Source organism: Hypomesus transpacificus, chromosome 10 (genome assembly GCF_021917145.1).
Source record: "Hypomesus transpacificus isolate Combined female chromosome 10, fHypTra1, whole genome shotgun sequence".
Classification (NCBI taxonomy): Eukaryota; Metazoa; Chordata; class Actinopteri; order Osmeriformes; family Osmeridae; genus Hypomesus; species Hypomesus transpacificus.
In genome coordinates, this window is record NC_061069.1 from 12,719,357 (window position 1) to 12,736,891 (window position 17,535).

At 50.9% G+C, this 17,535-nt stretch overlaps 1 protein-coding gene across 6 annotated transcripts in view; it reads right to left on the reverse strand.

Moving 5' to 3' along the window:
• The window catches only part of LOC124472491 (partitioning defective 3 homolog), a 77,574-nt gene that overhangs the window by 36,012 nt on the left and 24,027 nt on the right, over positions 1-17,535 (reverse strand). For 5 of the 6 annotated variants that reach the window (XM_047027366.1, XM_047027365.1, XM_047027367.1 and 2 more), the window contains 7 exons: positions 15,691-15,877; positions 14,218-14,369; positions 13,341-13,385; positions 9,263-9,493; positions 8,682-8,937; positions 5,735-5,863; positions 1,815-2,075 (listed from right to left, as the gene is read on the reverse strand). In XM_047027366.1, coding sequence (XP_046883322.1) covers positions 1,815-2,075; positions 5,735-5,863; positions 8,682-8,937; positions 9,263-9,493; positions 13,341-13,385; positions 14,218-14,369; positions 15,691-15,877 — 1,261 coding nt within the window. The remainder of the gene's footprint in view (positions 1-1,814; positions 2,076-5,734; positions 5,864-8,681; positions 8,938-9,262; positions 9,494-13,340; positions 13,386-14,217; positions 14,370-15,690; positions 15,878-17,535) is intronic. The other variant, XM_047027368.1, reaches the window with a different exon arrangement.

Sequence of the window (17,535 nt, forward strand, 5' to 3'; positions counted from 1 at the left end):
CAACTGTTTCTATGGCAAACCTGTTTCTAAGATACAGCTGTTTCTATGGCAAGCCTGTTTTCATGGTTCAATTCAATTTCTACACGCCATCTTTGCCAACTGTGAGAGGGAGAGAAAGGCAAGATGGAAGACTGGTTTCCAAGGCTTCGGGGCAGAGCACTCAGGCAGGGGTGCCATGACGACCAGCATGCCTGCTGCTTCAGAGAAAAATCCACAGGGTCTCCCCCCTGAACCTCGCAGGGGGGAGGGATCTAGTTCACTTCCTGTTCAGTGGGGGGTCGGACAGGAAACACACTTCCTGCTTCTCTTTCCCAAGATTATATTTTTCTGATGTTTTGAGGCCTGGAGATGAAAGCTAAGATGTGAAGTGTGTTTGCTTTGCTGGTATGTTCAAGGTTGTGAAGAGGAGTTACTGAAAGGAACTGTTGTGTGAGTCTCAAACCAACGTCGTTCAAGACTTGAGCGACATACAAAAACTGTAGAGGATCAGTTATGTTTGACTCAAATGATTTATAATTTGATTATATTTATAAAATAAACTCATTATTTTTTATACTTCCTTTTAGCATGCTAGTAATTACATTGTTCTAACCACTTAGTGAAAAACTTGCCTATCTCCAGCTAGTTCAGGGCCTAAAGAGGCTCCTAGTAGAGTTATCTATGAAACAAAACCAGATGACTACTCCATCCTTCCATGACCTAATGCATTTCTCGTACTCACAACGGCCTCACAGAGAAACGCAAGAAAGAAACTCATCAGAATCATCATCAAGCATGCAACCAAAATAATAAGGACATTCAAACCAGTAGAGACTAAATGAATTATAAATCAATAAAAAGAAATGTAGCACAGCGCTCATGAAATATACACAGCATTGTGTGGAGGGACGGTGGTGTTACACAAAGAACATCACTTTACCCAGACTAGGGAGGTTACCACTGGTCTCTCACTGCAGACAGACCAGGCCTGCAGCACTGGCGGCTGCAGACAGACCAGGCCTGCAGTACTGACAGCTGCAGACCAGAGCACATGCAGTCTGCACAGACTAGAGGTCCTTAATTAGATGAGCAGTCACTCAGTACCGTGTTGTTACCCTCAAACAGGTATCACCAGTCACAACAATGTGTTTACACCAACGAGAGAGAGAGAGGACAGGAGAGAGAGAGAGACAGAGAGAGAGCGAGGACAGGAGAGAGAGACAGAGAGAGAGAGAGAGAGAGAGAGAGAGAGAGAGAGAGACAGAGAGAGAGAGGACAGGAGAGAGAGAGAGAGACAGAGAGAGGGAGACAGAGAGAGAGCAAGAGAGACACGGGAGTGAAAAAGAAAGAAAGAGAGAAAGAAATTAAGACAGAGTAAGCGAGAGAGAAACATGGAACAATTCCCTTCTCTGCTCCCCCGGGCAATCTCCCAGCCCCGGCAGTAGAGCTGACTGTGTCTGCCGGTAGCTGAACGGTGACATTTAATGTCATTTCACCCCGACGTGAGATCTCAGCGCCAACCGATCCCTGAACTTAACAGTCCCTCTGAGCTGCGCTTCAACAGAGGCACACAGTGGGGTGTGTGTGTGTGTGTACATGTTCTTCAAGTCCTACTATGGTTTGTGTGCAGCAGCAGCTGTGGTCTGGCTGATTCAAAAGAATCAGTTTCATTTGAATCAGGAGTGTTGGAGGAGCAGGAAAACATCTAGAACAAACAGGACAGCGGGCCCTGATGACCAGGGGCGAAGACATCTGCTCTACGAGCTCTCTACACATAACACAGAGATATTCCCCCCCCCCCCAAACAGGAGTGTGACCAGGGACCTCCATCCTACCTGTCTGCCGAGGGCGGGCGCCCGTTGCGAGCTTTGCTGACTTGGGTGTAAACAGAGTCTGAGTAGTGGTGCTGGTGGAGGGGGTGGAGCTCCCCCCGGGGGCTGTGAGGCCAGCTGTGCCCCCCGTCCAGGGACGTGTCCAGGGGGGCGATGCCCGCGTACGGGTGCTCCTCGTCGGGGCCCGGGGGCCGGGACACTATCTCGGCGTAGTCTCTCTCCCTTGCCTGCCTCTCTCTCAGCTCCCTGGTCTTGGCCTGGATCCTGGACGGGGAAGAGAGGCGTGGTTATTACCAGTGAATGTGCTGGGTGTGAAAGGGGTTCACCAACATGAAGTCTAGGGTTTATGCAGAACTCAAGAAAGGTTTCGCTAATTCGCTTGAGTAGGTTTTAGTGCGCGTTAAATGCGGGAGTCCCTCAAACTACGACGTCATTAAAAAAACATCACGTCACGCTGCATAAGCAGGGTCAGCACATTGAAACACAACTGTTCAAGGTGTCACATGATCATGTGAAAAGGACCCTGTCAGCTATTAGCCCCTAAACATTCCAGCTAAAAGCTTAGCTCTCAGTAAACACACCTACACAGCCCACGCTGGCCGAGAACAATGCATCACAACAGAAAGACTTGGCGCGTTTTCTGATTGGCTACCTCCTCCACCACACACCCTCAGTCTCACTGGGGCTATTACGAGACGGGCGCTCAGGGCGGCCATTTTACAGCACGGAGTACATCACCGAGCTGGTAATTACAACTCTGACAATTATCAGGCCTTTTCAACCGCCAATTATCATCCACTAACTTTTCTGCAGACCTTTTTAATGTGCGGGGAGGAGAGAGAGAGAGAGACAAACAGCTCTGCCTGGCAAAGCACCCGGTACAACTTCTTGCCCCTCGCTGAAATGACTGAAAACTACCGCCTAATGAAATAATATGTCAAGAAACTGAGATTTTCCTGTTATTTATGGTTAAAATATTTATTAAAAATGATACTACCCTGATGAGTTTGGGTATAAAATATAAAAAATACAAACAAGTGACTCGAGAACGAGAATAAACACATTTCTACTGCTAATCTAAATCTCTGTATTTTGGAATGAGGTTCTTTATGAGGAAATTCAACTCAACACAGCCCTTGAATGTGTGCTGACTGGCCCAGAGACCTACTCCTCAACGCAGACTCAGCATTTAACTAAGAAAACAGCAAGGAAATGCCCTCTCGAGAATTCTATCTTTAAAACCATGGAAAAATAACATTACCCTCCACTCCAGAATGTGGGGCCCAATGATTTGGTCTGCTCACCAGCTAAACTGATAAGATAGAGGGAGACATACCAATCAGGACCCTGGGTTTCCATTACACAAGAGTTTCCATCGGTTTCAAATGGAGCAGGGGACTGATAATGTAGCATCGGACCGTGGTTAAAGTATGGTTAGTAGATCGTATTTACGAAAGTAAAAAGCCTTGACCAGAACAAGTGGACACGCATCTTGATCCTTGAACTGACAAACAAGGAACGCAGCAGCTTTTCTGTTTCTACTGTTCAGCGTATCAGAAGAGAGGCTGAAACAGTCGCCTCTGGAACCAGAACAGACGACACAGAACAGCCAGGAGACATTTTAAAATCCCCTTTTAATAATTATTATCTGAGGGGAATCTTGTTTTTTCTTTCCTGGCTACGCCGCTTCCATGTTCAGAGGTAAATCAATCAAGAACATGGCTGCGTTTCTGTGTTCAGCATGAAGCCCGGTTCAAAGCGACCCCACTGATGCCATTGCAGGTCCTGAGTCGGTACAAGTGAGGCAGGAAGGGGGCCCTTGGCAGACACAGTGTCCCTCGGGCCCCTCTCTCGCTGATGAGGAAACGCTTGTTTGTCTTCATGATTAGCCTTGATGACAGATGGAAATATCTCTGCTTGGCAGAGGAGAACTGGGGCAGAGAGAGAGAGGGAGAGTGAGAGAGGTAGAGAGAGAGAGAGTGAGAGGGAGAGAGAAAGAGAGAGGGAGAGAGAGAGAGAAAGAGGGAAAAAAGAGAAACAAACAGAACGAGAGAGTACAAGTACAATAACCCAACGAGGAAAGGAGTGAGGAGGAAGAGGAGGAGGGAGGGAGAAGGAGGAGGGAGGGAGGGAGGGAGGGGAGGAAGAGGAGGGAGGAGGGAGGAGGAGGAGGGAGGAGGGAGGGAGGGGGAGGAGGGAGGAGGAGGAGGGAGGGAAGAAGAGGAGGGAGGGAAAAGGAGGAGGGAGGGAGGAGAAGGAGGGAGGGAGGGAGGGAGGGAGGAGGAGGAGGGAGGGAGGGAGGGAGGGAGGGAGGAGGGAGGAGGAGGAGGGAGAGAAGAGGAGGAGGGAAGAAGAGGAGGGAGGAAAAAGGAGGAGGGAGGGAGGAGGAGGAGGGAGGGAGGAGGAGGTCTGGACAGAAGAAGGAAGACGAGGATGACGGGTGACCTTTCTCCAGCTGTCAGGCAGAACAATCCACCATTACCACCTATTGTGTCCATTGTGAGCCAAGTCCTTAAGCGCCAACAGCCACACCAGTGATAATACATGCTGGGAGACAGGAAGAACCAGGGGGGAAGGTACCACGAAGGACTCCCATAAAACCCACATCTGGTACATTTCCACAGCGGACAGACGATTAATCACCTCACAGCGACGTATAGGTTAACGTTTTCAAATCAGATTTCAGTTAACGTCTCGGTTATGTAGGTGTCATTAATGAGGGTTAGAGCGTGTGAGTATAAACAGCAGTTTTGTTCTTTACACCGCGTTACCTCTCAGTGATCATCTTCTTCTTGACTTAACGCCCGGGTGTTACCTTTCATAACATCTCAGAAGTAAAACTCAAAAAAACTCAATTTGCTCTGGGGCAGAGAGGCTGCATGGAGCTCCTGAACCCTTCGTGTCTCTGGCTCTCGTCTGGAGAAATTCCCCCGCAGAGTCAATCAACCAGTTAGAATTACTCCAGCCTCAGGGCAGGCCAATCGATGAGCTGGTTTGTCCGAGGAATTTGAATTCCAACTGATCCAGGGAGGGGGTGGTGTGCCATTACAGATGAGGCATTGATTAAGTCGAGGGTAGAGCAACCTTCACCCCCTTCGGAAGACTCGCACACACAGACACACACACACTCACACACTTCCTAACCACATTACCCCCGTCGTACAGCTGAGCATTGATTACGGGCTATCTCCCTCGCACAGGTTTTCAACTTCTCCGCAAAGACGAGACAGCTAAGGACCATCTACAATCATGGGGGATTTCCGAAATTGCACACAAAAACCACACAAACCTTTAAGACAAGAGAAATGTTCTTCCCTTTTTGTGACAAACTCCTGGAAGAAGTTCTTACCTCTGAGGTGATTAGATGTGAACACGGAGGAGGCAGCTCGTCCAACCAGATATGATTTAGAGACCAAAGACTCATTATCCCGTGTGAATAATCTCCCACATAACAGAGGCCCTGAACTTTCCAGCTGTAATCATATCTCACCTCCACTAACTGAGGAGCAGGCAGAATGCCACTGATAACTCTTATCCCAAAAGACTGTATGGGAAAGGAACTAATTAAGTCTTGGCTTGTAATGTCTCTGGCATTTAACAAACTGGTGCCCAAATTACTGGCACATCATTGTGCTTTCCACTGACTGGGCTAGACAGGGTGAACATGTCCCAGGGGGAGTGGTACTGTACAGAACACTCTGGATTCTGTCACATCTGGTTGTTGAATCTCTTCCAGAGATTCTGTAACCTTCATTCCAATGAAGTTTGGTTGAGAAAGCCCATCTCTCCTCCTCCAGCCTCACCTCCCCAGCCTCACCTCTCCACCCTCACCTCTCCAGCATCACCCTCACCTCCCCAGCCTTACCTCCACCTCCACCTCCCCACCCCAAGCCTCACCCTCCCCCTCACCTCCCCAGCCTCACCTCTCCTGCTCCAGCTTCATCCTCAGGGTGTCCTCCTCTGACGCCTGCGTCTCCTCCTGCTTCCACTTGCTGGAGCCCTTCCGCTCCATCTTGTCTCCTGGACGGTCGTCTTTGCGGTGTTTGCCGAACCTGGTGAGGAAAGAAAAGGAGTCGTAATCGGCTCTTGTCGAATGAACCGTAAAGAGAATCTGGTGACAAACAGGACAGGAGCCTTCAGAACCTCCCTGGAGGAATCTGTCTTCAGAACCAGGGTGAGGGAGGCAGGGAGGGAGGCAGGGAGGGAGGGAAGGAATGAGGGAGGGAGGGAGGGAGGGAGGGAGGGAAGGAAGGAAGGAAGGAAGGAGGGGAGGGGAGGGGAGGGGAGGGGAGGGGAGGGGAGGGGAGGGGAGGGGAGGGGAGGGGAGGGGAGGGGAGGGGAGGGGAGGGGAGGGAGGGAGGGAGGGAGGGAGGGAGGGAGGCAGGGAGGGAGGGAGGGAGGGAGGGAGGGAGGGCGGGCGGGGAGGAGGGAGGGGAGGAGGGAAGGGAGGGGAGGAGAGTGGGTGGATTGGGGGGCTGACAAAGCCTAAAGAACAACAGAAACAAACAAACCAAACGGATTCAGATGAATTGAGGGTGTGAGTACAAACAGAAGCGAGAGAGCGCAGAAGAAAGATGAGATCAAAGGATGAGGAGGGATTACCGCCTCTGGAGAGCTGTGGGTGTGTGTGTGTGTGGAGGGTGTGTGTGTGTTTGTGTGTAGGGTGTTTATGTGTGTGCGGTAGAGAAGGAGAGCCCATTACTTCATTAATTTATCAACAAATGGCTCAAATGTAGCAGAAAGCCCCGTTGGCCGCGAAAGGCCGGTGTTCATATCGAGCACGGCGCCATCGATCACGGGAGCAGAGGGTGGCAGCTCCTCTCTCCACTCCGCTGGCTTCCATTACAGCTCCTCCAGCAGGGCCCTCAGTCACCCGCTCACGGCTCCACACACGTCGCCACACCAGGATTCATGACAGGAAGGATAACTTTTTTGGGGGGGTGGGGGTGGGGGGCGTGTCATCACGACACAAGGGCATTGTGTGTGTTTAATATTCAGGGTGCGTATTAGGAGGCCTTATCTTGCGTGTCTGGGAGTTAAGCAGGGCTGATAAGAGGAGCAGGAGGCTGATAGGGATGTGAGGTGAGGCTGCAGTCTACCCACACACTGAATCAGACCCTGGGACATGGGGTTTGCTTCCCAACAACTTCTAAACGAGGGGCGCAAGGCGAAGATAAAACTAAAAAAAGACACGTGTGTTGACAGTGGAGAGTTACTGTCCAAAGATTTCATTCAAACAGACACGCACGATTCCGCTCCAAGCACAGCAGGGATGTTTGAGAGTTGTGAGTTGTTCCGTTTACCATAATAACTCCACTGTCACCCCCCCAACCTCCCCACCCCCCTCCACCTATCTCCTCCACCTGCCCCCCTCAACAACACACCTCCCAACCCCCCTCCATCCACCCATCTCTCCCCTTTCAACAATACACACCAAATAAATAACTTGCAGAACTCGGGTGCAGAAAATAACACTAGCCCCTTCAGTTTCTGGGCGGCAGCCATCTTGGGCTTGCCAAGCTGACAGATTGAGTGCTGCTTTCAGTCCAACTGGTGATTAGAGGCGGGGCTGTGCTGTGCTGTCTGAAGTAGCCTGACGCTTATGAGACTCTGATTGGCTGCGGTGAGGACGGGAGACACGAGAGGGTCAGCTCTCAGGGCGCTCTGTTGATCACACACTCACGTGTGTGTTTACACACACACACACACACACACACACACACACACACACACACGCGCTTGGCACCTCCACCGCACGCACAAGCCACACGTTCACACCACTCACACACCAATACGGATTCCCCCCCCCTGCCTCTATGCTGCACACACACACACACACACTGTTGAGCCAAATCAATGAGATCTCCACAACGGTACAGCAGCTCTCCACATGTAGAGATACTTCCCGGAGGTCCTTCAGAAAGGTTGTCATAGCGATGGCGGTAAACTTTTGGTGGTGGTGGAGGAGGAGCAGGAGGACGAGGTGGAGGAGAGAAGGAGGAGGAGGAGGTGGAGGAGGAGGTGGAAGAGGAGGTGGAGGAGGAGGTGGTGGAGGAGGAGAAGGAGGATGAGGAGGAGGTGGAGGAGAGAAGGAGGAGGAGGTGGTGGAGGAGGAGAAGGAGGAGGACGAGGAGGAGGTGGAGGAGAGAAGGAGGAGGTGGTGGAGGAGGAGAAGGAGGAGGACGAGGAGGAGGTGGAGGAGAGAAGGAGGAGGAGGTGGAGGAGGAGATGGTGGAGGAGATCTGCATAGCAAGCAGCCCCCTCCCCCAGGAGCTCATTCCTCCTCTCAGCATTTGGCCCATCACACGTCACCCCCACTTTAGACCAACATGATGTATGGGTGGGTTATTGGCTGACCCGTGAGAAGACAGAGCCCTGGAGCCAATGGGAATCGGGGGGTGAGACACGGTAGCCTATGAGAGCGTGGATAGGAAGGGTTGTCTGAGGCCTGGGGGAGCCTGTGCCACTGGGGGTCTGGTTATGTGGTTTTACTACCATAACATTTTGTGATGGAAATACAATAGTCCAGAAGGGGTCGGAGCGACCCTCTTAGCTATGTAGGATTTATATCGGTTTTACAGAATAAATATCCATCAGTAATGAAACAAAACAACAAGAAAAACGAATTGAGTGAAGACAGTCAACCCCTTTCCTTCACTTTTCCTCTCTCTTCCTCTTTTTTCATCTTTCCTTCTCTCTCTCTCCTCCTTTCTCTCTTCCTCGCCCGTCACACCCACAAAACAGTTAGCCCTGCTACCGTGCATGAAAAAAGTAAATATATAAATGTATAGAATGCTGAGTGCACATCCACCTTCCACAGCACCGAGAGGCATAAGAAACAAATACATTGAGGATCGGTAGATCTCTTACCTAAACATTTCCCCTAGTCCCTTCAGCATGCCTTTCTTGGCTTTATTCTTCTCTTTCTCTTTGTCTTTCTCTTTGTCCCTCTCTTTCTTCTTCTCCTTCCCTCCCTTCTCCTTCTTCTTGTCGTCTTTGATGCGGTTGTTCCCGTTGACCAGCGGGTCACCACGCGGTCGGTCGGGGTTGGGGAGCGGGGTCAGGTCCGCCACGGTCGACACAGAGTCCCTACCCGACCGCGAACTCTCCTCCGTGTCCTCCTCCACTGGAGACGATGGGGGGGGGAAGAGAGAGAGAGAGAGAGAGAGGGAGAGGGAGGGAGAGGGAGAGGGAGAGGGAGAGGGAGAGGGAGAGGGAGAGGGAGAGGGAGAGGGAGAGGGAGAGGGAGAGGGAGAGGGAGAGGGAGAGGGAGAGGGAGAGGGAGAGGGAGAGGGAGAGAGAGAGAGAGAGAGAGGGAGAGAGAGAGGGATTAAGGAAGAAGAAAAAGTATTATTTTAACAGTGTATTTATTTATCAGATCCTTTTAACCCAAAGCGAAGCAACCTCTCGCTCTACCACCGAGCTCCACCCATCCCATAATATCCACTCACGCGTCTCCATGCCCTCGTCCTCTTCCTCGGGCGGAGCCGGACGGTCGTACGACTTATCGATGGCCGCCCGGAAGCTCTCGTTGCAGCCGCGGCCCCTGATGATGCGCGGGCGCGGCCTGTGGAAGGGCACGTCCCCGTTGAGGGTGACCTCGGCCACGGCGGTCTGGAGGCTCTCCAGGGAGCTGGACTTCTTCAGGCCCAGCGACGGGCCCACGTCCCGGGTCGAGGAGCCTGGAGGAGGCAGGAGGGACACGGCTCATACCACACGCCCGACACACACGTGACATGGATTCACATACTTCAAGACTCTACTTACTAAAAACTCTCTCTAAGACTTGTTCAAAGACTAGTTCAAAGACTAGTTTAAAGACTAGTTTAAACACTTGTTTAAAGACTCGTTTAAAGACCAGTTTAAAGACTCGTTTAAAGACTAGTTTAAAGAATCGTTTAGAGAGTCATCAAGAGAGTCAGTTAAAGAGTCATTAAAGTACTCTGCCAAGACTCAAGTCTCAAGCGCCTCCAGACAAGCAGCGCAGCATCCTCGTACATGGACTCTTCTGACACCTCTTGTTTACATGGCAGCCCCCCCTGTCCACTAAGCCACAGCTCTAACAAGGCACAAGAGCACAGCACCAGACAAGCCGGTGATTGTGAACGGAGAGTCGTCCATCCAGCCCACGCCCAGCCGAGACGGGCTCCACAGGACACAGGAGTGTGTTGAGACTCAGAGAGAGAGAGAGAGAGCGGCTGCCAAGCTAAGAAAAGCTGTCTGGAAAGGGGGGGGGGGGGGGGGGGGCTCCTGTCCATGTGCAGCTCTGGATGACGAGGTGATGAAGTGAAGAAAGGAAAAGTGGTACGGAGGTAGAAAGTGTGTGTGTGTGGGGAGGGCTGGGTGTGTGTATCGTTGTGTGTGCGTGTGTGTGTGTAGTTGGGTGTGTGTGTGGGGCTGGGTGTGTGTGGCTGGGGCTGTGTGTGTGTGTGTAGTTAGGTGTGTGCGTGTTGAGGAATGAGATTACCTCAGCAGAACCCCCACTACGATTCTAAAAAGGCACACTGTTCCAGAACCCTGTCTACATACAGAACACGTGTGTCTGAGTGGGTGTGTATGTGAGTGTGTATGTGAGTGTGTACGTGAGTGTGTATGTGAGTGTGTGTTGGGTAAATACAAGGCTGCAGCTCTAACGTGGGTGGCCAACTGTAAGGGTGGGACTGACTGAGTGATGAGAAGCGGAGGGAGGGATGAGGGAGGGAGGGATGAGGGAGGGAGGGATGTAGAGAGGGAGTGATGAGGGAGGGATGAAGAGAGGGAGGGATGAGGGAGGGAGGGATGAGGGAGGGATGAAGAGAGGGAGGGATGAGGGAGGGAGGGATGAAGAGAGGGAGGGAGGGATGAAGAGAGGGAGGGATGAGGGAGGGAGGGATGAAGAGAGGGAGGGAGGGAGGGATGAAGAGAGGGAGGGCTGAGAGAGGGAGGGATGAAGAGAGGGAGGGATGAGGGAGGGATGAAGAGAGGGAGGGATGAGGGAGGGAGGGATGAAGAGAGGGAGGGATGAAGAGAGGGAGGGATGAGGGAGGGATGAAGGAGGGAAAAGAGAGAGAACGAGGGAGCGAACGAAGGGTGTAAAATGTAATCCATGCAGACTGAACAAGCGACAGCCTGCACACACTCATGATCGTCATCCTGCCCTGTCCCCCTCAGCATCTCATTAAAGGTGTTTAGGTGGGGGTACGCACCAGTTGGGGGATACATCTCAGTTTACAACAGAACTAGGGAGTCAGGTGGCTGAGCGGTTAGGGAATCGGGCTAGTAATCTGAAGGTCGCAAGTTCGATTCCCGGCCGTGCCAAATGGGCAAGGCACATCACCCTACTTGCCTCGGGGGAATGTCCCTGTACTCACTGTAAGTCGCTCTGGATAAGAGCGTCTGCTACATGACTAAAATGTAAATGTACTAGAGGAGCGTCTAACCAATCTACTGTGCCCTGTTTATCTAACAGTGTCTCCTATTTAAACAGCAGATAACCTTACTCTGACAGGGATTGGCTGAGCTGTCAAACAATAACTAACACAGCCAGAGGGTCAGAGGGTCCCTGTCAGAGGGTCCTGCTGGACTGTCTGGATCAGAACTCCCACTTGACATGACTGGGCAGTCCAGGCCTGCAGGTAGTACTGTACCTTTTCTACAGCCCTTTTTACAAGAAATGCCGCGGAGGACTTTGCGTAATGTACGTCCATAGAACTGCTACTGGGAGTCAGGTGGCTGAGCGGTTAGGGAAATCGGGCTAGTAATCTAAAGGTTGTCGGTTCGATTACCAGGCTATGTCAAAGAATGTTGTGTCCTTGGGCAAGGCACTTCACCCTACTTGCCTCGGGGGGAATGTCCCTGTACTTACTGTAAGTCGCTCTGGATAAGAGCGTCGACTAAATGTGAAATGTGAAACTGCACCTAAACCAACCTAAACCCGTGAGCTCCACCTCCCCATTCCACTGAGGGCATCCCTCCCCTCCTCCCCCTGCTACACCCATCACACCAGCGAGGCCTTTGAGCAGAGTGGAGGAATGTCTCAAGGGACACATGCAGCGGCTAACAGTCCCCATATTGTCCTCCCAAACCCTTGCGAGTCCTCGGCAACCATCTGGCCACAGCCTGTGTCAACAAAGGGTCTCAGCCAATCACAGCGGCGCAGGCCCGGGCTATCGTATCCCAGAACAGTTGTCTCTCGGGGCGGTCGTTGGTTTCAGCAGGCTGGTGTTTGGGGCCTGGTAAATGGAGCATGGCTCATTGCTACTTAGCTCAGAGTGGGATGTGTGGATATAAAGGGGCTGGAGAGTAACACGGAGCCTGAGAAAAGAAAATAAACGCGATTCGCTTAAGAAAATAGCCTGAAATCTATTAGCCAGGGACAACAGAGCCGTTAAGGGAACTGAATAGGTGAGGTGTGATATGGGGGGAAAGAGGAAACCAAGAGAGAATTCTATATCTGTATGTCGTTCGTATTTGTGGTCCTGTATACGTCGTGTTCTGAATGATTTTCATCAACTGCTTTTCTTCTCTGACAGACAGGCAAATTAATGACTTCTAATTTCCTCGGTGCTGAAGGGAAAATTCGCTGTAAACAAGAATATCTCGTTTTCCTCTCAAACACCAACGCTGCACACACACACCGCTGAGACTCGCAGCCCTATAAGGGAACATTCATGACGCATTAAGTCTCATTCAAGCACGCCGTTTCACCAGACTGCGACCATATCCCCCCCCATTCTTCTGCTCTCGGTAGCTGCTAACGCCTCTCGGCTAAATCCCAGACTTCAAAAAGGAGCAAAAGCACCGCACTGACAATGATTGACGACTCATCAGTCAGTGTGTTAGCCCTCTGCCAAGGACAGAGTGATCTCTCTCCTTCTCTCGTTCCTTCTCTTCCTCCCTCTTTCCTTGTCTCTCTCACTCTCCATCTGTCTCTCACTGTCTCTCTCTCTCCCCATCTCTCTCTCGACCTCTCTCTCCTCTTTGTTCGCTCTCTCCTTCATTCTCTCTTCCCAGCTTTCACACCCACAAAACAATTAGCCCTGCTACCGTGGATGAAAACGAACATAGATGTATGAATTCAGAAGGCATCTCCACCCACAGTAAAGATAGGTCGTAACCTCCCAGAGTTTCAAGGTCTGACTCCATTCAACAGGAAAGTGATGTTTACCTCATCTCGGTGGCTTAAAGTCACACAACTCCAGAAAGTCTGAGGCATGTGACCTTTTAGCCCTCATTAAAAGGTGATCATTGCTTAAAGTGCACTTCCATTTAGACTGGCAACCAGCTCGCACGTGACATTCTCTAACCCAGACAAACGTTTCCTGCTTTCGGTTGCTTCTCTTCCTGTGTGTGCATGTCTCAGAGACGGAGCGATGTTTGAGTGTGAGAGATAGAGGAAGAGATAAGAGGGAGAGGGCAGAGAAAGAGAGAGGAAAGAGAGAGTGTAAGAGTGTGTTCCCACCAATTCCACAGAAGCACGTACTTCTATAGGCTCTAGAATGAATACCAGAGGTGAGCGGCCCATGTCTAGTCGGTGTCGCACGTCCTTACCTGAGTGGTTCTCTGTGCGTGGGGAGAGGTTAATCTCGTCGGCTACTGTTAAAGAGGTAGACATGTAGGTGTGGTTAGTGCTGGACATTCCTCATGCAGCATTCAGGCAACGTTAACCGAATGTCTCCACAGTGAGATCTCAACGGCAATCATGTGTCATGCAGGATAGTGGGAAATGAGGTAGGGGAGCAGATCTGAGGACAGCAATCAGAGACATTGTCATTTCAGCACAGAGCACAAACAGCACCTGCAGTAAGGTGGAGGGGGGGGGGAGATATCATTATAGGGGTTTCAAAGGGAGAGGTTTGGAGAGAGAGAGTGTGTGAGGGTGAAAAGAGAGAGAGAGCATGAGAGAACGGGGGAGAGACACGAGAGTTGAGTGAGTTTGACAAAGAGACCCGTCAGAGATCGACAGAGACAGACAGACAGAGATAACAGAGCAGCCACAGCCAGTAAGGTTGGGAGGTGTGTTCCAGGAGAGAGGAAGGTTCCGGTCAGGGAGTGATGAGGGCCGCATGCCTACTGGCCCCCATGAGGCAGGAAGAGGCCACGCCCCTGGTACTGGCTGTGTGAGACTTCACACACCTCTCTCCTCCTGGTGCTAGCTAACAACACTGTTGGTGAACAATCAACTAGGGCTTATAGGAAGAGGAGAGGAGAGGAGGAGAGGAGAGAAGGAGAGGAGAGAAGAGAAGGAGAGAGAAGGAGAGGAGAGAAGGAGAGGAGAGGAGGGAAGCAGAGAGAAGGAGAGGAGAGGAGAGAAGGAGAGGTGAGGAATGGGGATAGAAGAGAAGAGAGGCGAGTAGAGCCTACAGTATGTCCTCACATCCCATAATATTTCAGCTAAGAGAGCGGCACCAGCGGGTCAGGTCAGTACCTAGGTCCATGCTCTTGGACTTGCGTGTCTTGATGACCTCCAGCTGGCTGGGGTCTCCAAACTGCTTGGTGCGTTTCTCTGACATGCTCTGTCTGCCGAAGCCCTCCCTCTGGAAGGCACCGTCTGGGTCGTTGTCGTCTGGAACCCCCGAACTGGGAGGAAAATGGAGGGATGGATGGAGAGAGAGAGAGCAAGGGAGAGAGAGAGGGAGGGAGGAAGAGGGGGGGGCAGATAGAGAAAGTGAAAGAGCAGAGAGAGAGAGAGAGAGAGAGAGAGAGAGAAAGAGAGAGAGAGAGAGGAGAGAGAGAGAGAGAGAGAGAGAGAGTGAGAGAGAGAGAGAGAGAGAGAGAGAAAAAGAGGGATACGGAGAGAGCGAGAGGGGGAGAGGGAGGGAAAGAGAGAGAGAGAGAGAGAGAGAGAGAGAGAGAGAGAGAGAGAGAGAGAGAGAGAGGGAGGGAGGGAGGGAGGGAGAGGGCGAGGGAGAGGGAGAGGGAGAGAGAGAGACATCAAATGAGACAACAGATTAGAAGAGCTCTGCACTTGGATTCCATTCTGATCCTGATCAAGGTTTGATCAGAGACCCAGGCCCTCATCAAATCAAAGCGGGTCCTCTCCAGCAGCACTCTCTCCTGCAGCCTCTGATTAGACCGCCAGCGAGCTGGACCAACTCCAATCAGCACCCTGCCCCCTAGCCCCCTAGCCCTAGAGGTACACTGATGAGGGCTGACAAACAGGATCGTCACAGAACCGGGGTCGGGCTCTTTCCAGCCCTGTCACGTCCCTGGGTTAGCAGTAGCGTTAGCTTAGCTCCCCAGCGTTCTCCATGATCACAGCTGTTTGTTAGCCTAGCCTAGCTCCCCCTGCCTCTCCATCATCACCAGCAGTTCGGAATGAGAGGCAGCAGACAAATTGACCGTGAGTAAATTTCGCAGCCAACTAAGGTTTTTTTTTTGTGCATAGACGGAAAGGGGTCCTAAATGGTTAGATAATTTGAGCAGGCCCGTTTCTAGGGTTACGTTGATGTTTAAATCTAGTTTTACATCATATCATGTGATACAATAAACATTATTCATACCGTTCGGGGCAGTTAGCTGATGTCAAATAAACACGGCTCTTTTTGGATATACACTGAGGTCTAAACTGCAACAACTGTAATAACACTAGATTTGGAATTGGACACAGAGTCAAACATGAAGGGAATGTCCAACCGAGGTTCTTACGCTTGGTAAACCTTGTGGTTGGCATGCCGCTGACAGGTTAGCAATGTTTGACAAGAGAACTGACAGATGGAAAGCGGTTGAGAGAAAACAGGGGAACACAATCCACAAAACATCGGGCTCACTTGTTTTGTAAACCATGGTAGCCCCGATATGCACAATTTCCTCTGCCGGGGCAATCAAGATGTTCATTACATTTCAATAAACAAGTACACGCCCGAAGGTATACGTGCCATTGGCTGTCTGTTCACCTCACCTCTCATTCTGATTGGGTGTCTCTTTAGCCCAGGGCGGAGTCACATCTGCAGCAAAGCCCATGTCGTCATGGGAACTCGTCGACGATTGGTCAGAGAGATGGACAGGAAGTAGGGGTGGCCTATCGTCCTCGATGATGACCGTGTCGTCCTGGGGCATGTTGACAGTCGGGGAGAGCTGGTAGCTTCCTGTGGGAAGTCACATGACAGAGAAGTATGAGAAGGTCACATGACAGAGAAGTATGAGAAGGTCACATGACAGAAGTATGAGTAGGTCAGATGACAGAGAAGTATGAGTAGGTCACATGACAGAGAAGTATGAGTAGGTCACATGACAGAGAAGTATGAGTAGGTCACATGACAGACAAGTATGAGTAGGTCACATGACAGACAAGTATGAGTAAGGCTGTCGAGTTTCGGTTTGCGGCGCCCTTTCTACGCTTCCGTTAAAGCGCGGTGTCAAACCGATGAATAGTGTCTGATTACGGCTCTGCAGGGATAAAGGAAGGCCTATCTCGGTCTGTTCACTTCAACCAAGCTGAAGCACAGAACAACAGGTTTGAGGCTGAGGTTAGGTGTGTTACTCATGCGACTGGCTGAATATCTAATCCACAGACGGTTATTTTCAACACCTCAATCTGTATCGAAAGACTTTTCAAAGACAAAGAAAGTGTTTTTAAACGCACCCAGCACAGGCTTAGTCTTTCACCATGAGACGACACTCGGCGTTAATATTTAAAAACAGTGAATTCCCTAATCAGCTTACAGTTAAACCACACAGCGTTTGGCCGTCATTAAAGCATGATTAGTTCAAGCTGCACTGTTGTGGAAAAGATAAAACTATTGCCTTTGGCGAACTCGCAGCCAGGCACCGAAAAAGCAAAAACAACAGTCCCTCTCTTTTCTCCACATCCAAAAGGAGGGATTTAAAAAGCACATTGAGATGCAACGCTTGGCTGTAACGTTGCCTGGCTTCGCTCGGTCTTACGCAGAAAACCGAGAGTCAGAAGAGGGCAGCCTCAATACCTGATTATAACCACATACAATACCACAGGGAGACGTTTGTTTGGATTCAAAATCTGTCAGGGTTTGGTGTCAGGGGAACTGGAGGTTAGCTCCAGGGAGCGGCTGTCTGGTGCCAGCTCTGCTGTTTGTCTCATATTCTCTCACACTAAGGGGGAATGTCCCCGCACAGACCTCCACACTGGGCCCGGCCAGCCAGGGAGAATAGAGGCGCTGACCGATCGGAGCTTAGCTGAATGAGGGCGGCTTGTGTGTGTGTGTGTGTTAGAGGGTTGAATGTGTGTGTTAGTGTCTGTTTATGGGTTGAATGTGTGTGTTTGTTGGCGTGTATGTAGTGTGTGTTTATGGGTTGAATGTGTGTGTGTGTGTTGGTGTCTGTGCGTGATGTTATTGCTGATCCTGTGTTCTCTCCTTATCCACCCTGCTGTGTGTTTGTTACTTTACTAAAGGTTTTTTCTCTTTCAGGCCACCCACACACACACACACACACACACACCAACCACACACACACACACACCAACCACACACAACCACACACACTCTTAATCCCATTTCCCTTAGCAGTCCAAAGCACAACACTGAGAATCACATCAATGTCACAGTGTGAATCACTGCGATACAATCAACTGCAAGCATTGGGTAGTAGGCCAATGAACCTGTCAACACGATGGCTTAGCCCCCAGCCATTCAATAAAAACCCTATTGGTTTGCCTTGGCTCGGGCCAAGCATAATCCACAACAACAGTGGTCAGGTGAGACACATCCAGACACTGTCTGGTTGAATACTCATCTTTTTAATATTCCCTCAAAATGGCCACCAACTG